Source organism: Panthera uncia, chromosome B1, assembly GCF_023721935.1.
Source record: "Panthera uncia isolate 11264 chromosome B1, Puncia_PCG_1.0, whole genome shotgun sequence".
NCBI lineage: Eukaryota > Metazoa > Chordata > Mammalia > Carnivora > Felidae > Panthera > Panthera uncia.
In genome coordinates this window covers 197,089,976-197,117,679 of record NC_064811.1, presented here as the reverse complement: position 1 = coordinate 197,117,679, position 27,704 = coordinate 197,089,976, and the positions used below count along the sequence as shown (strand labels likewise).

General features: G+C 43.6%; 1 protein-coding gene across 1 annotated transcript in view; it reads right to left on the bottom strand.

The window, feature by feature from the left end:
• The window catches only part of CSMD1 (CUB and Sushi multiple domains 1), a 1,037,384-nt gene that overhangs the window by 719,520 nt on the left and 290,160 nt on the right, over positions 1-27,704 (bottom strand). Inside the window, exon 4 of the mRNA XM_049630105.1 lies at positions 9,476-9,588. Coding sequence (XP_049486062.1) covers positions 9,476-9,588 — 113 coding nt within the window. The remainder of the gene's footprint in view (positions 1-9,475; positions 9,589-27,704) is intronic.

Here is a 27,704-nt window from a genome sequence, read left to right as displayed (position 1 = left end):
TCCAAAGCATGCGTGTCCTGCGAGAGGCAGATGCGCCCATTTAGCCCATAAGCACTAAATGTAGTCTGCAAAATGGACCGATCAAACTGCCAGCAAGAGACAAAAAGCATGAAGAATGGGTCCAGTTAGGGGTTCGTTGAACTGAAAGCCAGAACGACTTCTGTCTTAACGTCACATAAGCCGAAACTGTAGAAATACGATTTACCGAGGGAATAATAACCCTCCTAAGCTTTTCTGTTCTTTATGCATAAGAACTTAACACCCACCTGCTGTTGCTATGTATTAGTCTGTTTTAAATAGCTGTGATTTACTGTGTCACATTGTCGGCTTCCCGTTTTCCAGGATGAACCACATTTTGAAGTTTAGAAAAAGAAAGGGTCTAGTTTAAGTGGTTTGATATACAACGACTAAGATTTATCATGTGTTAATATTTCCAACACAACTTTAAAATAAATCGATACATGAAAATGCATTGATTTAAATCAAAAGTCTGGAACTAACTCAAAAGTTCATTTACTCCATTAGGGCTGCCTCGAGGTGAGAACTCTATCTATTAATTTAACATCTCTGTTGAATAAAACTGCATGCTTTCCTTAAGAAATATGTTCTCTTATTTCAACTTAGTAAGATATTACCCTCAATGTTTAGTCAAAATAATTACTACTCAAATTTAAACACATTCTCTTCATTCTTCTTAGTAGACACCAAACAGCTGTTCAGAATGAATTTTTACCATTAGGGTTTTTTAAATATATTGAGAGACACACAAAATCATACCTGTTTTATTTGCTGTCTTTTACAACATAAGTGGGACGTGTCTATGAGATTGTTGCACAGCCAGCCCAAGAGCACACTGTGCAGTAGGTAAAGATTTTTGGCCAAGTGGCATTTTGGACAAATGAGAACGTTAAAACTGCATATCACCTGAGCCAGGACTACAACCCTCCAGGCCCTTTAGCTCAGGGTGCCCTCAACACGGGAGACCAGAAAGCATGATTTTCTAGCACTCTGACATGTTCTATATCTCAGGATGTGGTCAAGTAGTCACGACAAGAGAGAAGGCATTAAGAACCACCATGATCATTTATTAATTTATAAGGAATGCCATAACACATTGAGGGGACAGAATATTAAGGTCTAGAACTGCATTCTCTACAGAAAAACTCAAATGATATGTTCAAAATGGAAATCAGGTCACATCACTTTCTCATCCAGACATTCTGAAGTCTTACTTTGTACGTGACATAAATCCAGTCTCCCCCTGTGGATGCCCCCACATGGCCCTGCAGGAATTTGCCCCAATGCATCTCTTGAGCTTTTCCACACCTCAGTGTGTTCCTGTCCCTCTGCGGTTCCTCCTCCCTCCAGGGACTGGGACTTGCTCTGTTCTGTGTCTGCTTTGCTCTTTTTGACCTACACAGTCCATTCGGATCTCAGCTCAGGAGTTGACACGAGGAAGGCTATTTCTTGACCGAGTGATAAAGTTTCCCACTCTGCAGTTGCCACTTGGTGTTTCTTGACTGGTTGGATGGATTGTCTCATCCTGTCTACAATGGCCACTCCGTGGGAGAAGAGGCCTTTCCTTTATTGACCACTACTATAAACAGAGGTGTTACTGGTGCACACTGGGGGTACCATGACTGTTGGTGAAATGTGTTCATTTATACTGACCCCTTCATGTGTCCCCAGGAGAAAGCTGGGATACGACCAGACCACTGTTGCCGAGCCTGGGAATCTGTCCCACCAGGCTTCGCATCACTGTCTTGTCTAGCACCCGGCTCACTGGGCTCTGAAGAAGTTTCTATGACCATCACCACCAAACACACACATACACACACTTCTGATGGACACACTCTCTCTCAAATATACTAATTCCTTAAATTTGACTGTGGCAAAGCCTTGGACTGAAGGGCATTGGATCCCTTTAGGGATCAAATTTGTTGAGGGGCAAATTCATGTACCTCAGCAACATTGTTCCTCTTCTTTAAACATGATGACCTAGGGACAATCTTTGTTCCTGTGCTCACTGTCTTAGAATGTTCCAGTACATGGTCCTTCTTTCAGAGCTATCCCTGGGCACTACCTGCAAGCTAACAAAGGGGAACTTACCAGCAGCTTGGGTGATGAAAATGTGTGCATTGTTCTCCATTTTCCCTCTCCACAAACACTCCAGTGATCTTTCTTGTTTACCCACGGTACAGTTAAGTTCTTAAGGATAGCATAAAATCCTTCCAAGATCCAGCTATCCTCCCCAGCTTTATTTCTCATTGCTCTGTCTGACTCCCTTCACACCTCAGTATTGAACCATCAATATTTGCAGGAGGCTGAACACACTGTGACATGTCATGCTTTTCTGGGTCTGCTCGCACTTTTCTCGTAGTCAGAACCCCCTCCTCCCTCTCTCCTGGTGACCTGAACACAGTGCAGGCACCCTCTCCTTTAGGAAACCTCCTACAAACGCCCTGTGCTCCCTGCCAAGTCAGTCGAGGTACACCTTTCTAATTGTAGGGCATTTTGTGCATAATCTCACCCACGATGTATGCAAATGGTCAGCTTATGTGTCTCCCTGACTTCTTCGCTGGAATCCAGGGGCTGAAACATGGCTCGTCTTGTTTGGTTCTGTGTCCCTGGCACCGTGCAACCCACACTGCCGGTGTCCAATAAGGGAGCTGGAGAGAGTTTAATTCCAAATGACTTGAGGTGGCATCCCAATGAATGGTCATCGGACTTGGGTCAGTGAGGTAGTGTAAATGAAAGAGGGAGGCAGGGGAGTAAGAGAGAAAGCAGTTGGGGACTGAAAATCACTCTAAGAAGTTCCAGGAAGTTTGTGAAAGTAATACAGTCCCGCAAAGCACTTACTGGGTTTTCCATGCGAAGTCTGTGAGACGGAGAGACAGGCTAACCGAGGTATTTTCCCCGGCTCGAGATTACAAACCCAAGTTTATGAGACACATGGGAGCCCATTCTGGGCACTGTGCTAGATGCCTCCAATGTATTACCTTTTTAATCTCCACTTCTGTGCCCAGGTGAGCATTGTTCTTCTCCCCATTCTTAGGACAGGAAACAGATTTCACTATATAGGAGGACTATAGGTCTAGAGGGACATCTCTCCAGTTAACCTGGAGTTTCTGAGACTCCAGACTGAGTCAGGACTGGACTGAGACCAAGGAATCCTACCTCCAATCCTGTTCTCTCTGAGCCACACAGTCAATCGCTCATGGTTGAAGGGAAGGGAGCAGGATGAACACTGTGGACAGAGTGTCTGCATAGTGGCTTCCTCGTTTCTCAAGGTGTCTGTGCCAGTGGAACCTCTCTGTTAATTAGTTGGGCCTGCCCTTAGCCATGCTGTGAAACTGTTCCTTTGCTCTATTTTTTTATTTTCCTTCCTCTGCAGAATCGTGTTTCAATTTTTTAGCTTCTTTCCAACACTACCTTCTACCTTCTTGTTGTCCAGTAGTTACACACACACACGCACACACACACACACATTCTTCGTGAATACATTTGCTCATTCTCTTATTCAGTGCCTCATGTTCCAGATTTATGATTTCTGCCAACCCCCTCCCATCATTGCTGAACCTGTTCCCGCAGTGGTCTGCCAGTTTTCTGCTTGGAATAGATCAACCTGAGAAAATAGATAACGTTGCCACTAACTTAGAGCTGTCCCTGGGTGTTGCTTTCTTCAGTGGGATTTCTGCTTTACAAAAACAAATCACTGCTCCCCAAAGAAAGATGTTCTGATCGGAACTCGTAAATCAGGGCAGCAAGTCAATTGTGAAAATAGGGTTGGAAAGGATGACATTGAAAAGAAAGATCAGAGACTTCTATTTACATCCTGACGCTGCCTGCCATTTACAAGCTGTGTTGTGCAAGCCCTGTCACTTACTGACCCTCTTCCTTGTGTGCGGGTTGGGGCTTCTAATTTTGACGTTCAATTGCACCATGGCAGTGAGTAGGGCTTCTGTAGGTATTTTGGCCTAGCCCTGTTTGTAAAAGAATTCTAAACACCTTGTCATTTTCTTGGATAGGAATTGTTCTAACCGTTTCTAAAAACACTTTTTAAGTTCAAGTATTTTACATACACATACACACAGTAAAAATATTCTTTTAGTAATGAACACCCACGTAAACACTTAGTTTTTAGAATCCTAAATTTTCTATGTATATATTCCTGAAATATTATTTATATTATGTGAGTATATTTATGTGGGCAATACAATGCACACGCTTCTGTGCCTGGATCTTTCCATTCAACATTATGCATGTGGAGGTCATTTGTCTTTTTTTCATTTTTGTCTAGTATCCTGCTGTATGAATATATATAATTTCTTTTTTTAATTTTTTTAATGTTTATTTAGTTTTGAGAGAGAGAGAGAGAGAAACAGAGCAAGAGCAGGGGAGGGGCAGAGAGGGAGACACAGAATCCGAAGCAGGCTCCAGGCTCTGAGCTGTCAGCACAGAGCCCCATGCGGGACTCAAACACACAAACTGCGAGATCATGACCTGAGCTGAAGAAAGACGCTTAACTGACTGAGCCATCCAGGTGCCCCTAAAGCTCTCCACTTTAACTACAAAGTAAAAACGGGGCCCCTGGGTGGTTCAGTCGGTTGAGCATCTGACTTGAGCTCAGGTTATGATCTCTTGGCCTGTGGGTTCGAGCCCTGCTGTGTGCTGACAGCTCAGAGCCTGGAGCCTGCTTCGGATTCTGTGACTCCCTCTCTCTCTGCCCCTCCCCTGCTCATGCTCTGTCTGTCTGTCTCTCTCAAAAATAAGTAAACATTAAAAAAAATTTTTTTAAATACGAAGTAAAATGAATAGTTACATAGAGCTATCACCTAAAAAGAAAGCTAATTATTTGTGTCAACACAAGATTTAAATCCATGGTCAGGTTTTCCCTTGATTTATGAGACAGGTGTTCTCTGTGTAAACTGGTACTTTATGACAAACACTCAAAATGATTTATCAGTTTCAGAAAGCAATGAGAGTTTCATTTTGTGAAAATTGTATTTTTATAAGTAGCCAGGTAAATATATGTAAACGTAGAGCTCAACACATATTGTTACTTAAGAGGGAAGTGGTGCCTGTGGTTCAATATCAATATATCTTTAGAAAATCCATCTCGTAGACGTCAAAAATGTCTACGAGACTGATTGTGCTAACGAGGCACTTATTTAATTATAATTAATGAGGGAGGCAACATATAATGAATGAGCTCAATTTTCAGCTGATTTAAAGAAATAATGTGTCCTACATAAATCTGTCATTCCATGAGAACCCAATATATACACAAGATATTGCAAATATATCAAGTGGCTTTTATTGCATTTTCCACTTCTTTGTTCACATTGCTATTTTAAAAGTGAACATGTTTTAGGAGTAGCAACTACAGACCAGTTTTACTTCTCAGTCAACCTCACTGCTACTTTTGGCATAATTTATTGCCTGATTGAAGAGATGAAAGCACAGAACAAAGTGTAAAATCCAGAGAATAAAGAGCATAGAGATGAAAGTTAAAGACACAAAGAGAAGAAAGAATATGTTGTGGTGGTTGTTTATTTGACCAAGAAAAGCACCAAGTTAAAAAGAAGCTATTCTTTGTTGTTAGAAGTTATAAAATTCTACTCATGCACGGTACTGCTGAACAGAGAAGAAGTTTGTCATCCAGAGATCCCACCCAAAGGCTTCATTAGCAGCTTAGAATCACAAAGAGTTTTTAGAGGTATCCTACATAAGTTGTAATCATATTTACACCGAGGAATACTGATGGAATTTGTATAGTCTTGATAGTGACCATAAATAATCAACGTGACTGCAATTATGTTTAAGGTCATAAGCATAGAAATGTATATTTCTAAAAAACGTTCCCCTCCTCCACCGACTAACCCAAGATTCAGACTCTGATGGAATATATACCCAGATCTTAAAACAGCCTTCGGTAAACACATTGTAAGTTTTCACTACTACTATTGTTTCTCTTGTTGCTTTTCTGGATTGCTCACCTACTATGCTTTTCTTTTTTGCAGTTGTGTTGGTAATAACCTGGGTGTCTATTATTGTTTGTGTTTTGTTGTTGTTTCCTTGGAACAACTGTCCAATACAAATTGGGGCCCCTGGAGTTCAATCTAGGCAGAGAAAAAAGGAAAGACTTAGATGCACAACCTATTTTCCTCGTGTGTCAGGAAGGTTCCCGCTGGCCCGTCGAATGAAACACCTGAATGCTCCTGACTGCAAAGTCATGCAGGGAGGGGGCCAGGAGGGTGGCTGGGGGGGGGGGCGGGGGGGACTTTGAGAGGAGACTCGTCTCATCCTGAGCTACTGAGCCATCTCTTGCCTTCTGGGGCCCATAAGCATGTTCTAGAATCAGCAGAAAGGACACTCTGTAGCTTCCGCTTCCATTAATTAGTGATATTTCTTCCCTCTGGACCAGCAAAAATGAATGCAATACTTTCCTGCATAACATTTACCACACTCCTTAAGCCAGTGGTCCTTGCGTCCTCTCTTGAAGGTTTCTTTTCATCATCCTGGATGCTGCCCATTTGGTTGGTTTCCTTCTCAAAAGGGTAACATCTGGTACTGACCCCTATCTTCCACATATTGTCTGCTTCGATGTGGTCTTAGGCATGACTCCTCCTTTGAGATAAGGGTCTGTGTGCTAATGAGAGTAAACATTTGGCAGCTCCCTGAAATCAGTTTGTCTTGGAGTTGAACTTCAAAGTCCGCCTGGAGAGGTTTTCGAATATATTACTGTTAAGCCATGTTCATGTTCATTCCTTTTTATAGTTCTGCATCTTTTTATATTTTTGCACTATGTGCAAATTTTCTATTCATCACTCCATGTGTGTGTGTGTGTGTGTGTGTGTGTATAATTTTAACCATATGTATATTGGTTATATATAAATATATTTACATATATTAAATAATATATGTATATATGGTTAGCTAATTATATAAATAGTTATATGGTTATATATATTTATATATAGTTGATTCATATTTATTTATTTATCAATGGCTGATATGTCTAAGCTATTACAATTTTCCGTCAACCAGAATGTTACTTATATCTACCAATTTGGACCCTCTTCGAATTTGGTATTCTATTTTTTGCCTTTCTTCCAATCACTGGTATAGATGCCAAATTCACTGATCGGTTTAAGGAATGATACCTAGAAATTTCTTCTGTGGTTCAATGCCAATCTGTTAATCAGGATCAGGACCTTTGGAGAAGATCAATCAGTAGTTATAGAACAACCCTATTGATCAACCTACCTACCTATTGGTCAGTCAGTTTGCCTTCTGAATATTGATTTAGGATTTTTCTAAGTCAGGGCTATATAGCTCTGTGGGTATGGATGGATATAGACAAAACTCAGATGGAACTTCCCAGGCAAAGGTCCCAGAGTAGGTAAACAGGGCAAAGGTCCCAGTATAGGACAAAGGTATAAGGATAAGGAATCTCAGGATGAAAACATCCAAGATGAGGTAAACAAGATGAGGTATTCAGGGCAGGTAACATCCCTCCAACTTAGTACAAGAGCAGGAAGCTGCTTTCACAGGAAGGAAGGATCCAAGGAGGTAAACAGGTAAATAGGGCTACAGACCTCTGCAGGCAAAGTTGCCCTGAGGGGAGCTAATTAGCAGAAGAAAGGTGCCTTGTTGACCCTGAGGTAGCCTGCTCTGTCTTCCTTGTCCCCTAGGCCCGTTTCTGTAAACAGAGGTGGGGCCTCATGTCTGCTGTAAACAACCTCCAGCCCAGGGCCAGGATTTTGCTTTGTAGTAACCCAAACCCCTAACCCCGCACATCTTGCCCTCAGGCCCCTGAGTTAGTGTTCACAGATTTATTGTCTCTTTGTGCACGTCCATCACCATGTTTGTAAGCCTTCTGACCCTAATAAAAACGGAGCAAAGACCCTTACCCGGGCTCTTGTCTCCTCTCACATTTTTAATCCTGCGTCCTGCTTTCTTGCTGGACAAGAAAGGGCTCCAGACGCAGACTGTACAACATATATATGTGTCATATGTTATGTATGCCCCCTGTTATGACTACAGGCACGGTATGTGGCCTTAAAAGCTAAAGGCAAATAGAGATCTCTAAAAAAGGAGATCAGCCTTGCCTGATCTCAGGAAAAGAAGCCAAGTGTAATGACTCCTATAAAACCATATATTTGCAGTCAAAGAAGATAAAGGTAAGAACTTTCTGGCAGCATCAGAAGACGATGTGAGATGGGCAAGGCTCCTGATGACGGATGAATACATTTTGGTAAAACACAATTGGCCCTGCATTTGAAGTCTGGCAATTCCTCGAAGGTCCCCCTGCCCCGGGGACCCCGGTGGCAAATAAAACCAGCACTCCTCCTCCACGTGTGCTCCCAAGTGCTATCTGTATTCAAGCCCCTGAAAATTACTCTTAGTTTTCTACCTCTTGTCCAAAAGGACACAATGAAGGCATTACGGATTTTAAAGTGGGTTTTAGATAGGACATGTCCAGACCATTTGTTGGAGCGTTACTAAAATCTCCTGGAGTGGCTGGCATGATTTCGCTTTTCATTCTGCCTTTCATGGAAGCTGTCTGCAAACTGTCTCTCTGACCTACTAGATTCTGGAGCGTGGGGGCTTATTAGAATCTCCTCGTTTGGCGTCCTGGCTTGCATGTGGCTACTGTTTAGGGAATGCGGGCTTAACTGATGTGCTCATGGTCATGATTTGGGGGAAGCATGAGAAGTTTGCTTGGGAGAGCATCCTGCTTTCTGACAGGTTCATTTGATTGTTATTTGCAAATGCAAAATGGAATTGTTTTCAATGGATCTCCTAATAAGTTGGATCCTTTTTATGGTATCGATAAGGATTATTGACTATTAAAAACACATGGGCAAGGACACTATATTATCCAGGTATAAACACTAGAAATTCCATACCAAGAGGAAGTTTCAAACCTACATACTGGTGACCACAGACTTTGTTTCACTCAGCTGCAAAAAAAATCTCACATTTTTCCTTTTGATGTTCACGTACATGTAAATTATTAAAGCAGGTAGCTGGGTTTAGGTACTGTGAATATATTTTACAGCTGAAAGGGTATGATGTCACACTTGCATATTCACGTGGCCTATATGCTGTACCATTTTTAAGGAGCGGATAAAGAAAACAACAGGGCAACTGTGGATATTTTCCGGTTAGGTAAATATGAATTAAAATAAATGCTAATATATATTTATTGACTTACTGATTAAAACATAGTAATAATTCAAGGAAAACAATAAAATACATTGCATGCGGTCAAAGCAAGAAAGCTTTACTAGTAAGTTGCTAGTACCCTTTGTAGAATTTCCAAAGTCAATTGTTTACGAAAGTTCTAGAAGGTATTATCAAGCTTATATCTCTGGTTCCATCTCTGGCAAGGGAATCCTGAAACTTGAGGGTGAAAACACCAAAATATCTTCCGTTATTTTCTGTATATCAAATGGGGCATTCTTACCTTGAAATTGTGCATTAAATCCTTTGCGCCGATGGTTGCTGTCAGATGTAAAATGCAGTCGTAACCAGTTCTTGCTGCTTATAACGGGAGAAGGAAGGTTCGTGCCAGTGAGCCTGGAAAAGAGAACCAGAAAAAAAAAAAACTCCCTTATAAATCAACCAATAAATGTCCTCTATCAAACCCACTTAAAAAAAAATTTAATGTTTATTCATTTTCGAGAGAGAGACAGAACACGAGCAGGGGTGGGGCAGAGAGAGAGGGAGACATAGAATCCAAAGCAGACTCCAGGCTCTGAGCTGTCAGCACAGAGCCTGAGCCGAACTCATGAACCGCGAGAACATGACCTGAGCGGAAGTTGGACACTCAACCGACTGAGCCACCCAGGAGCCCCTCAAACCCACTTTTCAAATTGACTGCTGACAGTCATGATTTTGAGCTGCTTAGGACAGAAGTCATCGATGAGTTGTGCTGACCCCTTGAAATGACTCAGGTAATGTCACGTTTGCCCGCATATCAGCGCTATATTTTACCCTTGATGACGTGAAGGCTTTCACCCATACTTGACATTTTTTATTCTTCTTTATTAATGATGGACACATGACAAGATATTCTTTGGATCTGTTATCAGATCCTGTTTTCATCAGGACCTCAATCCTAATGACTTCTAAAAGGACAAGAAATAGGCAAACGGTAACATTCTGCCTTTCACCCTTTCAACACTTTGTGATTCTGACCTGCCCTCAGATACACTGTTTATCATGTTGATAGAATCCTGCATTTCTAGTCTCCTGTGCACAGAGTTCCAAACAGTGGCCCTTCCCCACCCACGGGAGGAAGAGCAGTGTTTAGGGGGTTGGGGACAAGCACTGTTGAAGAGATTTGAGATGAGATAAAGTTATGTTTGGGGCAAGCAGTATTTAAACACAAATCTTTCAGAATCAGACACCATCTCTGGCTAAGCTGTTGAAGCTCCCCTCCCAGTTTACACTGTATGGTTTAGTTGTCAGAAAAAAAAAAAAAAAAAAAAGAGTAATTTACTTCCTGCTACTGAAAACCTGGCATCTCCAAGAAGTGAAAGTCTTCTCAGCTCTTCTCAGGTGTTAAAACTCCTCCCTGTCGGAGACACAGGGGTACATTGGGTTTTGGCCAAGGGCAGAAGTATCCTTGGGTGGGGCCACCTCTGGTTCCACCTGGTACAAGTTCAGGTAGTACAGTTGCCTTATCTTTTCTGAACCTCTACTTTCCAGTGTGTAAACTGGACCTGAAAACACATCCACTGAGGGCTTGAAAGAGATGATCAAGAGATATGTGTAAATGCCCCTGATGCGCGTTTTAAATGTCACCCCGAGTTATGCATCATAGGATTATTTTGCATCTCAATTGCCAAGTACATTTGCAAAACGATGCTTATTAGTGCCGGTGATCAGCAAAGGTTTAAGCAGTCCACTTGTGGCTGGAATCTGTGCTGCCCTTCGTGGGCTGGCCTGTGCCCGCAGGGCTGCTTGGCCGGGCTGCAAGCCGTCTTCCGTGCACAGGATTCCCTAGGCACAGGCTGGCTTCCCTCCTTTCTCCATTATCTGGAGGGAAAGCAGCATCAAATGAAATACGTAGTCAAGCTCTCTGATGTCAGGGTGTTCAACTTAAACTCTCAGGTTTAAAAACGTGCAGGATCCGTTTAAAGAGAAAAGCCAAACCTTGGCTGTAACCGATTGCAACAGTGTTTATGTCACCGTTTGAAATAATCTTCTGTGAGAGGAAATACACCACTCCGATCTGCCTATTTGCCTGGATTTATGTAGTTCTGACTGCCGAGGTCGGATACAGCTGCTTCTAGGAAGCATTGCGTTACTCTGCTACTTTGTCGGAAGGCTTTCTCCCCCACCACCTTGGTGAGCGTGTGTTAGATTCTGTTAGAAATAGGTTACCCCTTTGCCTGATACTGACAATGGCCAAAAGGTAAGTGACTTCTGGATTCAAAAACCCAGTATATCCTGCTCACCTACATTTACTCGCTGGCAGTTTTATAACTGAATTCCATGTTTACTTGTTGAGGCTTTAACGGTATTTTTCCCCCCTCAGTTAGGTTCTTTTTGAGGGGTTCAGATCTCAAGAGCAGGGTGGGATTGCATTTTAGTTGTGTATCAACATTAGTAATGTGAGTAAGTAAATATGCTCTCCACCTCCCACATTTTTCAAATACCGACCCACAAAAAATGATAGTTTTGTGGTAATCAACAAATTGCGTCTCTAAAGTGAAGACATAGTTTAGGGTTTACTAGGAATGCAGTTTCTTTTTTTTTTTTTTTAACGTTTATTTATTTTATTTTTTGAGAGAGAGTGTGCAAGAAAAGGAGGGGCAGAGAAAGAGGTGGGGAAGAATCCCAAGCAGGCTCCACAGAGCACCAACATGGGGCTCGAACCCGGAAACCGTGAGATCATGACCTGAGCTAAAATCAGGAGTCGGAGGCTTAACCGACCGATCCACTCAAGTGCCCTAGTAATGTGGTTTCTGCTGTAACCATTCGACTCTGCTGTTGTAGTGAAAAATCAGCCATAAAATGGTTATGGTTGTGTTCCAGGAACACTTCCTTTATGCAGGTTTGCATGTCATGTAATTTTTCTACTAAACAAAATGTTATTTTTTTTTTCTTTTTTCAAGTTTTTATTTAAACTCCAGTTAATTAACATACAGTGTAATATGAGTGTCAGGGGTACGATATACTGATTCAATACCACCATGTGTCACCTGGTGCTCAGCACAGCAAGTGCGTCCTTAATCTCCCCACCCATCTCCCCACTGGTGACCATCGGTTTGTTCTCTAGAGTTTGTTTGTCTCCCTCTCTTTCCCCCCCTTTTGCTTGTTTTTTGTTTGTTTCTTTCTTTCTTCCTTAAATTCCACATATGAATGAAATCACCGGAATGTTTATAGCAGCATTATCTACAACAGCCCAACTATGGAAATAGCCCAAGAGTCCTCTGACTGACCAATGGATAAAGAAAAAAGATGTCGCATATATATTACACATATATGTAATAAAAACTAATGAAATCTTTTTGCAGTGATGTGGATGGAGCTAAAGAGTATTGTGCTCTATGGTAAGTCAGAGAAAGACAATTGTTACTCTTTTTTGACGGTTTTTCAAATACTCAACAATATAAAAACCATTCTTAGTTTATATGCTAGGTTTGGCCTGTAGACCATGGTTTGCTGACCCTTGCTTTGGCGAATATGAGGCAATTTGTAAAAATACTGAGCAGGTAGATAATTAGGTGACACATATCAAGGTAGTGTAACTAGTTTCTACAAATGTGTAACTCCTGGACAGATGTATTTTATGTAGAATCAAGGGTGAGGACTTTGTAATAATTATATAATTCATTTTCTATGGTGAGAGGCAAGCCGTGCCAATGAGTCACACTCCAGAGTGGATCGACATGCTTGGATTTCTTGATTTGTCCATGGGAAATAGACAAATATTCATATCCTCTTTTCTTGGGGTGTCAGGTTGGTGGAGGTTCTATATAAGGCATATCCTTTGGAACTGTGACTTTTTCTGTCCTCTTCCACAGGCCTGGGCTAAATTTTTTTTAATGTTTATTTACTTTTGAGAGAGAGACAGAGCATAGGTGTGGGGGGTGGGTTACCCAGAGAGAGAGGGAGACACAGAATCCAAAGCAGGCTCCAGGCTCCAGGCTCCAAGCTGTCAGCACAGAACCTGATGCAGGGCTCGAACTCATAAGCCATGAGATCATGACCTGAGCCGAAGTCCGATGCTCAACAGACTGAGCCACTGAGGTGCCCCAGGCCTGGGCTAATCTTAAAGCTGTCATTTAACAGAAAGATTACATTATAAAGTCAATTGTTCCTTCATTGCAAACTAATTTAAAGGAAGTTGACTCATACACAAGCCAGTGGTTGTTATAATAGATTTACTAAGAACTTGGATGATTCAGACAAGATGTAAAGAATTGAACTGAACAGCTTGGTGTTATCAGAATGGCTCCCAAAGGTGTCCACAGCTTAATCCCCAGGCCCTGTGACTATGTCACCTTACGTGGCAAAAGGGGGCTTTGAAGATGTGATAAAGTTACAGACCTGGGGTAGATTATCCTGGATTATGGGGTAGCCCAATGTAATCAAAAATCCTTACAAATGGAAGAGGGAGACAGAGGAGGAGAGTCAGGGAGAAGAAGGAACCCAGGAAGGAGGTCAGGGGAATGCACATGAGAGTCATAGCCATGGCTGTTGACCCTGAAAAGGGAAAAAGGGGCCGCGAGCCACAGAATGTGGATGGTCCTTACATGCCTTCTTCCCTAGAGCCTGGAGGGGGAAAACATCCCCGCTGACACCCTAGTTTTATTCCAGTATAGCCTGTGTAAGATTTATAACCAGCACGGCCATAAAATAATACATCCATGTCAGTTTAAGCATTCATAGTTGTGTGAAGTTGTTATGGCAGTAATGGAAAACAAACCTTTTAATACATGTGTCGTATGTTTCATTCTAAAACAGTCTGGAATGAGAGGAAATAGGGTAGAACATGTCGTCACTCTGAACCTATTAATAATCTTGGGGAACTGGCCCATTTTAAACACTTTGTATAGTTATCAGGGATTGAACATCCATCATTGTTGGCTTGTTTCTCTGAAAAGTCCTGCTCAGTGCTTAGCTGTATGTCTTTGAACTCTTCTGGATTTGGTTTTCTAATAAGTAAGTAGTTTGGGATGTGAGAGATTATGGGGCAATAGTAGGAACTTGACATGAATAGTGAGCATAAGATACAAAGCAGAAACATTTCACAGAGAAAGGATGAAATAATGGCAGGGATCAAGACACGTTTCTGCCTATTAGTTGAAAGTGTCTAACATATTCTGAATTTTTATCCTATACGCATAAAAGCAAAGGAAAATTACCTGGTGAAATCAGGAGATTCAAGTATATTTGGACTTAAAAAATAAAGGACACGTCAGGGTGATCTGCCAGGAAAGGGTCTTCCTGAGGGAATGTGAGAGGCACGTCATTTCTGGAGCATCTCAAACTAGGTCAGGAAACCCATAAAGACTCACAGTGCGGATATTGAGCAGTCCCTTTAGACATGGCTAGAGGAACTGGTAGTTCTCACTCTTCCCCCCCAAGATGGCCAAATTAGGCAATTTCATCCATTGGCAAACTCATTTCTTTCAAAGACTCAACAAGGTTTCGCTGCTGCCAACAGTAAAAATAGATGTGGGACCCGCGGGGTACTTAAAGTTAAGACGACCTTCTTTGAGCCGAAATAGAACCGGCCAGTCTGTTCCACTTTCTCCAAATAGCTTTACCATAAATTTCAGGGTTCTATTTATAATACGTTCATAACTTCCTTTCCCACTTAACCTCCCGCCGTCCACACTCTCAGGTGTAAAATGAAGGGTTTGAGTACCTCTTCTTCTCAACCATTACTGCCTTGTGTCGGTGACTCATTCATTTTACTTATGTAACTCGAAAAACATGGAGTCAATTTATTGAGATAATTTTCTGAAATGCGTTCAGAAATGTGAAAGGTTTTGAAAGAGCTCTGTTTGAGCACTTGTTTGACATTAAGCCAGATTTCTTATGTCTTTAGAAAATCATCATATAAATTGCTGGGAGTTTCTCTCTAGTTAAACCTCTTTAACTGCGATGACTAAGAAGCCAGAAAGCATTAATACCATCAACAGAGACTGTGAATTACCCAGCCTCCCTAAGGAGACTCAAGAATTTCATAAACCTATTACTCCCAAGAGCTGATCGCTTGTCATCTACAGAAAGTCATCTAGAAGTTGTCAGATTTTCCTGTGCTCTTCTGGACATGTAACTGACATGATTCAGAGTGTGATGTTTCACTTCCCTCTGCTTTATAAAAATGGAATGGAATAATCTGATCCAACAAAGGGTTCCTGAAGTGTCAGGCTTCTCAGTGAGTGTTATTCATGCTACCAGGGAAAGCCACTGTCTTCTGAGCATACATTGAGTTCATATTGCTTCTTCTAAGCCATATTTTGGACTTTGATGGAAGTAACGATGGATGTTAAAGGTAGTTCTTACCTTGGAAGTTCATTGAAAAGCAATGAAAAGGAGAGATCCAGAAGTGTGTGTGTGTGTGTGTGTGTGTGTGTCTGTGTGTGTGTCTGTGTGTGTGCGCACAAATATGCATGTACACAGATATATATAAAATACAATAGATATATTTATATACAGATATTTCTAGAAATTTATTCCTAAAGTTTCACACTCACATATCTACCCTCTGGGAGACACTGCTACAATAACAAAAGAAAACAACCAAACAACAAAAAACCATCCCTAGCCTACTTCAAAGCATACGACAGGAGAAGACCTCTCCTTCAGAAAGTTCTTTCTTTCATCGCAATCTCTTCTTTCTGTTAGGCATCTCTTCCACGCGCCATGGCACTCATGATTAGCCCTCATGCAGGTCTGCTCTCTCCTGGACAGCTTTTCTCTCTAGCTTCACTCTTTGCTCGAGGTACCTGTGAAGATTCGCTCAGGATGGAACACCAATAGCTATTCTCCTCCCTCTCACGGACGTTGTCTCCTCTCATGTCTGGAGCCATCACGTTGTCCCTGCTCTGTGTTCCTCTTGTATATTCTGTGCCTTTTACAAAAACGATTTCTAGCCTCTCGAGCTCTCCGTCCCCCGTTCAGTTCCCGGCTCATCTTTCTAGGCTCACCCCATGTACACACCCTCCCCTTGGTTTCTATGTTCTGATGCGGATGCGGTTGACTTGGTTCAGTTCCCAGCGGAAAGCCCAGTGCTCCTTCCTTGCTCAGACTCTTTGTACAGATCACTCTCCCACCAGGACCCAGGACACCCACCCACCCTGGTGCACCTCCTCTTTGCTTGCTAGTAATTCCTGGTCCCCCTGTCGATTTCAGATTATGGGTGTCATTGTCAGGGAAGCATGACTTGACCATGAAGTTGAGATCCTTCCTCCCGGGTTATGTCTTCTCCTGGAGCCTTCATGGAGACATTTCAGAGCTGAAGTTGTGTTATCCCCACTGTCGCTCTGGAACCTAGACAGGCGCTGGGCATATAGGAGCAGCTTGTTACAGATGGGATTAATAAATGAAATAGGTAACTTTAAACATGTGGTCCAGCCCCGGCTGCCTTTCACAAAGTGAGCGCTGCTCTAAACCGCTTCCTGTCACACCAGGCTGGGCTGCATTTGTGCCCAGGCAATGTCTGTGTTGGGTATCTCGTACACCTTTGTGACCCTGGAGGAAAGCGAAGAAGGAGTGGAGAACCTGTGCCAGGAAAATAACAATGGCTCCCATGTGCCCCAGACCTAGGTCTCTGCACACAGACATGCACAGCTCCAGGGAATACGATCTGAATGGATGCCCCCAGAGCTCCATTTCTTCACGGACAGGACATCTACTCTCCACTCACTGTAATGATCCCTAAGGGAATCCAGAGAGCCACCACTTGCTGCTCCAGGAATGTCCTCAGTACCCACCCCCTCAGCTCTGCCTTTGGTGGCTGGTGAGCTCTTTGGCAGACGCTTAGACCATAGACACACCATGTCCCAGATTTCTGTAAGTGTGGCAAGCTCTCAGATGTGTAATCCTGATGACACCAAATCAGGCAGGGCAGCAGGGGATCCAAGGGAGGCATCAGAGTGTGCAAGGTACCCTCATCTCGTAGACGCCTCCTCCACCTGAGACCTGCATGCAAAATCTACTCAGAGGCTGAGCATTTCGGACACAACTCTGTGACGTCTGCCACACTCCTCTCTTCTGACCAGGCACTGCCCGTGTCCTGGCCAAACCCAAACCTCTATGCGTGCTGTTGGAGAGGTCTCTTCCTGTCCCTCTGTGTAACTACGACATCACTGCCCTGACTAATTCAAATCAACATTACAAATGACCTGCGTGTGCCTGACACCCTGCCGGGCACTGAAGACATAAGTTTCCAGCAAGCTGTGGTCCCAACAGGCATCAGCGGATTGCAGCCCACATAAGCGTCCACAATAGGGGGTTTCCACTCCTCTGGGGAGGGGGGAGGCCACTCCTGGAGGTGTGATGTCTGAGTTGTGACTTGCCAGCTGAATGGATAAGGGGGGACACTGGGGACAGCGACAACAACAGCTTGTGCTGATTCCCAAGCTAAGTCACAGCACGAGCCTCTCCTAAAAATGCTTTCATTGCTCCAAATCACTCCCGAGAAAGACGTCAACTTTCTTAGCTTGGAATTGAAGACGCTTCCCGAAGACACTCCAACCATTTTTTGCCTTATCTCCTGTCTGTTCTTTCCCAAGTCCTCTGTAGCGACAGAGGGTGGCTCCCTAGCTTGTCCCACGTGGCCCAGCTTCCAGGTCTGCTTCCCCTGCGCTCCCCCAGCCAGAGTCCCTTACCTGGCTTTTGCCTGTTTAAATTCTCCTCAAATTTCAAAGGTTTTGCAGAAGACTATCCCTCTTAAACTCCTTCCCTTCCGCGGGGAGGATCAACCACCCGTGCCTTCGTAACCCTTGAGCACCTGCTCACATATTTCTATGGAGATGATAGGAGTGTGTGGTACTGTGGGTGGTTATGTAGATGTCCGCTTCCCCGACTGAACTGGGAGCCCACTGAGGGCACGGCCAACACCTTATTAATTTCCCTCATGCTTGCAGCACTGTGCATACACCAGAGAGTCTCAGTATACCCACTTTGAATGGTTTCTGTGCTTTTATTTTTGCTCACGATGTGAGCTACTCAAACAGCGGCACACCGTAAGACTGCAGAACAGTTAAACTCCTTATGAGAATGTCATTTCCATCTTTCCACACACAGGGAAGTCTCTGTCGAGTGTGAACACTGAGTGGGACAGATCTGGCATCTTCTTTGTGTTTCTCCTAGAATATCCATGGGGCCCAGAGCAGGAATGCCGGACTCACTTAAGGCAGTGAAAACATCAGTCTGTGTCAAGGAAGGAGCGGGAGCAGGACAATAAAATCTATTAGAGGTGGGGCAAAGAGGCCCAGGACAGACAAGAGGGATTTGAGAGAGGGTCAGAAAGGTGTCCAGGACTTCAGCAAGCCAGGCATCAGGAATTAACCCGGAGGTCAAGCAGAGAGGATCATTTGGGAGGGAATGTGACAAATCCTGTCCTCTAAAGCTCAAGGACTAAATGTCAGGGAATTGCCCTGAATGAAGCCCGGGAAATGGCTCAGACAGACAAGTAATAGGATAAGACAGTCAAGAGACAGCGGGCTCTGACACCATTTCTCAGTGGGAAGTTCTCTGGGCCTCTGGGCCCCCCTCCAGACAGGGGAAGGAGGCCAACCCGGAAAGCGGAGTCAGCCCATGGATGTCTTTTCCTTCCTAGACCGGAGGGCAGCCTCACCGCATCCGGGGCTGTGTGCGTGCCCTTCCGTGTGGGGGGAGCTGTTCCACACATACATGGCACAAGGTCATATCTGTATTACAGATCCTGGGCGGGGAGCAAGCTCGTCTGCCTCTAAGTCAGTGACCTGGAAAACGAAACTTCCGGTCTGTGTCTCTAATCCTCTGCTCTGTCCAATATCCTGGTGGGTCGTTTTATAACTATCTGTGAAGACAGGTGTCTGGATTTTGCCAACAGGAAAAACATTCTTTGTCTCCTATATCACCTGGACTCTCAAAATAGCTAACAGTTGGTGCTAGACACGGATGAGTATCGATATCATTTTCTGGCCATTAAAAGAGACATTATCCACAGATCTCTATAATAAATGCATGCACAGTCAATACCTGAAGACCAACATTTTTTTTTTTTTTAAGGCAAGATAGCATTGGATTTCTGGATCACTGATCATTTTCTCTTTGATATTTTTAGCATACATGCGTTCTAAGACATTGTAAGAAATACTTTCTCCTTAATCTTGGGGTAAGATTAGTCTTATCCTAGACCATTTCAAGAACCTGAAATGAGCTTATTTATTTTTTTAGCAAACTTACTTATTTTTTTAGCAACACCTTATGCAACCAGCTGGTACGACACGGCCACCTTGCTGTGCTACGGCCCACGGCAGGAGCTCAGCCGCCCCCACTGCTATCACAGGGCACCCGAGGCGTAGGGCTGTGACACCTGAGATCATCAGAGCCTGTGGTGTCTCACCGAGTGGCACCCCTGTGTCGCCTCCCAGCTCCCGCAGACCTGGTTACACCTCACACAAGTACGTGCAACCCCCGGGTGTGGGTCTGCAGCTGCTGCCTTCCCGGCTGCTGCGGTCTGTGGCCACTACCCTCGTGTCACAGGAGGTGAGCTCCCTCCATGCACAGGGCTCTGCATTGAGGCTGCGGACTGGCTAGCGCTCTTGCGGAGGCCCACCTCCTCCCTCCATCAGGGGCACATCTCTAATCCTGCCATCATTGCAGACAAAAACTGTGGCATCAGCCTCACCTGGATTGAAAGCCAGCCATGCCCCGCCCCACCCCCCGCCCCCCGTTGGGTGGCCCCGGGCCTTTGCTCAAGTCACCTGGACCTCCAGGCCTCACCCGTGTGCATAAGCCCACGCACACTGGGCTAGACAGGCTGGGGGTGCCCAGCGCTGTTCCCTACTTTTCCATCCCAGAAGGCGTCAGTTTTGTCTTGCTTCTCTCCCAGCAGCAACGTGATTCAGGGAAAAGGGATTACATCTGACCACCTCCACATATATGTATATGCATGATATACATGTACACTCTTAGGTATGCAAGTTCTACCTATGCCGAGTGGTGAAAACTGGATTATCTACATGTTATGTGATACGTGTGTGGGCACGCAGGCATCTATCTACATGCCGAGCTAAGAAGTTTTTGGATATAAACAATTTTCCATTTCACGTTCGTGAGCAGCATATTGTTCCGTTAATTTTTTCAATTTATCTATTCTCTTCTATATCCCAAATGTTGTGCAAGGCACATGCTTTGGCTTTGGCCAGGTAAACATGAAGGACGGAAGAGACAGGTGCTGTAACATCCCACCCATGGACAAATCTGACCACACGGTCACAGCCCCTATGGAACAGCATTGGGGAATTCACGACATCCAGACTTTCAGAGGAAACACCCTTGCAGATCAGTCTGTGTTCGGAAACGTCTTTCACTGATTATATACTCTGTATTTAGAAACCACAGCTCCAACCCATTCTCTCTGAAGGTTTCCGGTTGGGAAATAAAGGAAAAATAACAGGAAACCATGTGAAGAAAGGACATGAAAGTCTACATGGCTCCAAGCACGTGGAAACCCGATTTGAAGTTCAAGAGAACTTCCCATTCAATGTGAAGTGTGCTAGAGACAGACATTAGTTGTACAGTGATTGGAACTTGTACGTGTGTTTTTGCCCCCTCCAAGCTATGCTGGCAAAGATATACATAACTTCCTTGCTCGTATCTTAACCAAGTCTGTATGTCACCCATTCTGGAACGGTCTTAGAAATGGTAGGGCCTATCCTAAGATCTGCCAATAACTTCATTTAATAAAGCATTCTCTTGAATATTAATCTAACACAAAATCACATAGGCCTTAGGAAATGCAAATCCTAGAGATACTCTCACAGAACCCGCTTAGCATGTTGTTGGTGGTTAATCATGTGAATACATGTCTTTCAATGTACTTATTTTGAAAAATTATTTGTTTTATTTATACTTTATTTTTTCCATCTTTATCAAAGCATAATTGATAAATAAAATTATATGTACTCGGGGGGTACAACATGATGATTTCATACAATGTAAAATGATCACCACAATCAAGGGAATTAACGCACCCATCGCCTCAGATAGTTGCCTTTCTTTGTGGTGAGAACGTTTCAGACCTACTCTCTTATCAAGTATAGAATACACTGTTATTAACTACAGTCACCGTGATGTACATCAGTCTTCAGAAATTATTCATTTTCTAATTGGAAGTGTATACCCTTTGACTAACCTCTTCCCCATTTCCCCCATGCCCAAACCCCAATGACCACCATTCTAGTTCTGTTTCAGAAGTTGGCTTTTCTTGATTCTGCATGTGAGTGAGATCATCGGTATGTTTCTTCCTGCTTCTGGTTTATTGTGCTCAGGACAATGCTCCCAGTTTCATGCATTTCACGGTCTTGCAGGAGATGCACAGAGACCCTTCACCCAACTAGGATTTGTTTGTTTGACTTGGAATCAGTATCATTTCTCCCATTTTACAGAAGAGGAAGTAAGCCCCTAGGCCTGGAGTTTGGTTTTTGGACTCAGCATACAGTACACGATAGGTATATCTGCCTTATTATTGTTGAATATTGAGTTTAGTGCCTTTTAGATTTGGAAAATGCACATCCGTGTAGGTCTGTGGGATCATGGGGGCTGGTCCAAGGTAAATCACATCGCAACCTACAATCTCTTGTTCACTGAGCCAAATGTCTGCTGCTTCTTGAAAATGTGCAGGAGCTCAGGTCCGGTCAGCCACAGGTGAGTCTGGGTGAACTTGGAGGGCTGGCTGCCAGAGAACTTCAAGACAGCCTCCCTGTCCAGTCTGGGGGTGGACGAAGGTCTGCCTTCGTGTCAGGCAAGGGTTATTGGTCTCATCGATCATCCCCATTAGCTGGTAGGTAGGATTCAATATCTCACATAAGTAATTTAACTCTTAAAGCATCCTCAGGTTTGAGAATCTGTGTTCAGGCTTTCGGCAGAAGGAATTTCACAAGAGAATTTCATATTGTTGCAAATGCAGGATTTCCTTCATTTTATGGCTGAGGGATATCGCATTGTATATAGGTTTATATTTATAGTGCATGTACATTGTATATGTATATTATATATATTGCATTGTGTATACATATGTATGTGTATATACGTACGTCTTATGTGTATGTACATATGTGTATTATGTATGCATATCACCTTATCCAAGGAGAGCCTGCTTCGTACTTACGGCTTTTCAAGCATCTGTTCTGTGTTGAAGGAGGGTAACCAGTGCACAAAAGGCCAGCTGTCTTCCTCGCTGGCCTGCTCACACCATGCCTGAGGAGCTATTGCTTTTACTCTAGGAATGGTGGTGTTTTTTGTCTTTTTTTTTAAGTCAATATGGATAAGCAGAGTTGAAGTAATAATTAAACATACAACTTTTCTTTAATACTAACTAAACTGACTGAAAAGCAACGAAAACTTAAAGTTTTACTCTTGCCATTTTTCTGTGTACTTTTAATATCCACAGAGATACTAGTGAGAGTCTCACACTTGAAAGCAATTATTCTAATTAATTTGAATCTTCACTGTGATTCTTCCCTGTAAGTCAGTAACAAGATAAACCGTAGTCAAATACTGGTCTGTAGTCATAATCATCTTGAGAAGAACTGGAATATTGTTAAAAGAAAGTTGTACCAAAGCGGCTAAAAATACCCATTAAATATTATATTCAAAAGCACTCACTGATGCAAAAGAATATTCCAGAGAGGTTTAGCTCATAGTGACATCCTGCACTATTTTTTTCTTCCACGGTCAAGGAGTAAATTGTAGATAAACAAAAAGAATAATAATAGTAGTAATAATAAAATTTAAATTAGTCACAAAAATGAATCTAATATTCTAAATGTTTTCCTATACGATATGCGTAGGTAGATGTGAAAAGGTGGTGCTATTTATATACCATTTAAAGACCTACTTTTTCTCTTTCAGTGAGCATTATCACCTTATTAATATATATCATCTGTGAAAAACAATGTTTAAAAAAACGGGGGGCATCTGAGTGGCTCAGTCAGTTGAGCATCTGACTCTTGATTTCAGCTGCATCATGATCTCACGGTTTGTGACGTCAAACCTGGTTGGGATTTTCTCTTTCCTCCTCTCTCTGCCCCTCCCCAGCTTGTGTGCGCTCTCTCTCTCTCTCTCTCTCTCTCTCTCTCTCTCTCTTTAACCCCCTCTCTCTCTTTATCCCTCTCTCTCAAAAAAAAAATGTTTAATACATATAGTTTGTGGATTTTATGTACTATCCCATTGAATGAATATTCCATCACTCATGTAACCGATGTCCCAGTGAAGTTACTCGATATGATTTCTGCTAGCTTGATGAATTTTATACTAAACCACATCCTGATGAGTGCTTTTTGAATCACTGCATTTATTTCCTTAGGATCAACTCCTAGAAGTAGCATTGATGGGTCAGAAAGGATTCACTTCCTCAAGACTATTTTTTTAATAAACATATAGATATTGTAAAATTGCCCTCTAAAAAAAGATAAACTTTGGGAAGAACCCTTTCAAAGGGACTCTATGAACTTTCTAGTGTGATCTTCCGTTCTTTGATTTTGCCACCTTCTCTGTGAACTCTGAGCACATATGGCTTGTTTTTCTCTAAACTTTGGTATTACCTTGTTCTTTCTCACGGCAGAGTTGTTACCACGTCCGTCTCTACCTTGAGATGAAAAGCTACCGGAAGCCATGGCGTATGCTTTGAGTGTGAAACCCCTCTGATAGGATTCCCTAAAAGCTGCATCTATGTATTGCTTCTTTTTCTTGATAAAAAGGAAATGCTGGGAATCATTAAGAGGCTCTCCACACCCATACCAGCCATCAAAGGGCCTGACAGGAAAAGTGTTTTGCATGTTCTTTTTTCTCTTGTCATTACTGACCATCCTTCCAAAATTGTCACCTACCGTCCCTGTGACTGTGATAACTCCCCTTCCCCATCTGCCACAAAATCTGTACGTGATTAAATGTTTCTTTGCATTCTCTTAACCATGGCATATTCATCAGCTAATCTAAGAAAAGAAAAGAACAAAAACAAATTGTGGTGCCACTCGATGTTTAGTCTCAAGCCTATTTCTCTGGGGCTAAATTAATTGCTTTCAGATGGCAGGTGAATTTCCTCTTTTGCCGGGAGGTAAACAAAACTTTCACCTGGGGTTGTTAACGTGGGCTGAGCGTGCAAGCATTTTGTGCGTGTGTCCACGGAGACACTCGGCCACTAGGATATTGTGTTCTTAGGGTCTTGGAAGGTTCTATCCAAATTGTTAAAAAGAAGAAAAATTAACACGTGCTAATTATCACTTGGTACATTTTGGGGGAGAAAACATGCCTAACTGCATCAGGGCCAGGTTCTTCCTGGTTTGCAAATCACTTGCATTTGGCAAGTCCTATGTGCGAGGTCACGGCCGCTCCCAGGTGCTGCTGGAGGCCAGCGGCCATGTGCTTGTTCCCTGTGCTTGTTCCCTGTCGCTGGGACAAAGGGCTCCCTGAAATTCAGGCTGCGTTGCTTCAGACCCTGCACCAGCACCGCGCCCTGGAAGGGGAGTGTCCATCCACAGTGCTCTGCAGGGCACAGGTAAAGTCCTTTTCCTAGGCTGCTGGGGGAGGAGGCAGGGCCGCTCCCAGACACCAGCCTCCCAACACCCAGCACGTCTGAGTTCTCACACGTCTGCTCCTAGAGGTGCTGGATTCGCACGGCCAGGGCAGAATCACAGCCCCCCGAAGCCCCAGAGAGCTGGAGGACAGGGACTCCGAACAGGCCAGCCCTAAAATCTCCCCCGAGGGCTCGGCGGGGGTGGAGGTGCGTGGGGCGGCCCCTGGTGACCCAAAGTAAAGAGACACTGGACGCTGGCCTCAGTGGCCTAGAGTGAGTGATTGAAATGACAGTAGCATCAGTCACTTCTCCCGTTTTCGGAAATACTCTGGGATCCCTTTACTCTGAGCAAAGGCATGGGTTCGGTTGATTCTCACGAATCCTCTCCCTGTCCTTCTTTGCCCACTTTGAGAGCTACCGCAACCCTGATCTGACCCAGATATGAAGAGGGCAAAAATAGCCAGGAGGCAACTCAACACGCCGTGTGATGTCTGCTGGCATCCAGTAATTACAACATTTATCCAATTCCCGGCTGCCCAGAACCTGTGCCCTCGTTCAGCGGGCCCCACACGAAGTGTCTGGTCCTGGCATCTGACTCCTTCTTTACCTCTTCATCTTCCCAGTCCATACCAGGACAACGTGTGTGAGCGTCCGAAACCGGGAACAAAGCTTCCCTTTGCTCCTTGTATCCTCGGAAGGGGAGAAATCTAAAATGCAAATCCATTCCACACATACTGAACGGTCCTAAGGCCCCGTGACGGCCACTCATCGAGGTGCATGGTCTCCAACACGCGTGTGTGACAGAAGCTGCTTCAGCCGCTCGTCACCCTCCCTCCGTGCCATGTCCCTCACCCGTTTGGCCCTGTGTCCCCAGAGTGTGCAGCTTCCTCAGGTGCCGCCTTGCCTCACATAGTGCTAGCGAAACTCCAATAGGTGCGACGTCAGTATTGTTGCAGCGCTATTAGATGTTGACTTCCGGTTTCTTCGCTGGTTGACAGCGGTAGCATCCTAACTGATCGACCCCCTAGAAGTGATGATGACGGTGAAGATGGAAATAGCAGTTAACCCAGAATAAATATTTTTCAAGTGTCAGCCCTCTTTTAGGTTTTGTCACAACTCAATCATGGAATTTGCCCCATGTACCGATTATTATTTTAATGTTATTCATAATAAAAAAAAATCCCGGGGATCTGTGAGGTTAAGCAATTTGCCGCAAAGCTAAGAAGAGTCCGAATTAAAACCACATCTGTTTTCTCCTCACTCTTCCCGCACTCTTGGGTTTCTCCCTCCACCATCTTTCACACTAGCGCTCTTGGCTAGGTTCCTAAAGTACAGCTTGAGTCCTGCCACTTCTCGAAAAATGTTCCCTGTCCGTCTCCTGTTAGACCCTGAGGATAAATGTACCCTCCTTAGAATGTCCTCTAAAACCTTTCTTGTTCTCTTTTTTAACCACTTGACCTCACCTCACTCTTCAACCTTATTTTATCCGTTGAGATTTGGCTCCAAGGCCACCTTCTCTATAAATTCTTGCAGATTCCCTCAGTCAGAAAGGAATTTCTACGCATTCCCATGGCATCTGAGTTTTAGTGGAGTGCATAGCGCCTTAGATTTCGTAGCACGGCTAGATATTCGGACATCTGTCCTCTCCCCAGGACGCCAATGTGATGCAGCAGGGAGCATGCTCTGTCTGCTGGTTGCATTTGCTGTCCCTCCGTGGGGCCCTGCTTGGGGCTGCACCACACTGCCCACAGGGCATAGGGGATGTTGACTGCATAAATACATGACTGTTGTTTACTTGCATCGGTATTCATCTTTCATTTCCCTCATTAGCTTTCGGAATGCCAGCGCTTTCTGCATTTGCCTGGTTAATCTTCAGTTCCGAATGGATTTCAAACTCTCACTGTCCTTTTTGAACTACGGAACACGTAGCTGGAGATTGTTGAACAGATCCCTTTGATCAACACTAAGATTAAAAAGAGCAAAATCTTGATTTCTGCTAATTAGATTCAAATTTTGGTGGAAGGATGTTTATGTCATATTCTGATCAGCACCATGTGGCAGATTCAGGGTCAAATTGTAAAGCAGTGTTCATTTATTCACATAAAACTTAAGTCAAAATGGGATTTGGAAGGCATGCCTGAAACATTGCAAAATGAGTTAAAAACAAAAAAAATTCATATTATGCATTGGAAAAATTAAAGGAAAGAGAAAATGAGAAAAGATAAGATGGATCCAGGAGAGAGGCTATGCACTAAAGGGTTCCTCCCACACATTTGGTTCTGGATCTTTCGGCAGACAGAACAAAAAGGGAAATAGGATTGACTTCAACGTGCACATCAACTGAAAACCAACCATGTTTGGGAGACAGAAAGAAAAGAAGTGTTAAATTCATGATCATCACGAAAAAGACACTGGTTGAGGTCCTGAATGATATCACCAGTGGGGTCCTAACAAGAAAAACAAGGAAACCTTTTGGAAGAGGTCATCTTAAAATGTTTCCTGATGTAGACCCATGTGCTGATGTCAATGTGTAGTTCAGTACAAGCCATGAGGGGTTGGTGGAGGGACCAACACAACGCCATTGAAATGGGTTCTATTTCTTCAATGATTTACGTAAGCATATGGTTCAATTACCCTGTGACCTGGGTTGTGAATTAGTTTTGTCCCCCTACTGAGCTAAAAGTCCACAAAACATTACTGAGCATTCGTGTCATTGCGTGGTTGGCTGCATTTTGCCCATAGTGGGGTTATTAACAACCTGGGCTCCATCCTTGGACCTCTCTCCTGCTCTACATTCACCCTCTCGGAGAGTTCACCCAGTCTCATGGCTTCAAATGCCATCTATATGCTGGCAATGCCAGTATGCATCGTCAGCCTGGACCTCTTTGCCAGACCTGCAGCCCATCACCCAGTGTCCTCCGTGTCTGCTCCACGTGGT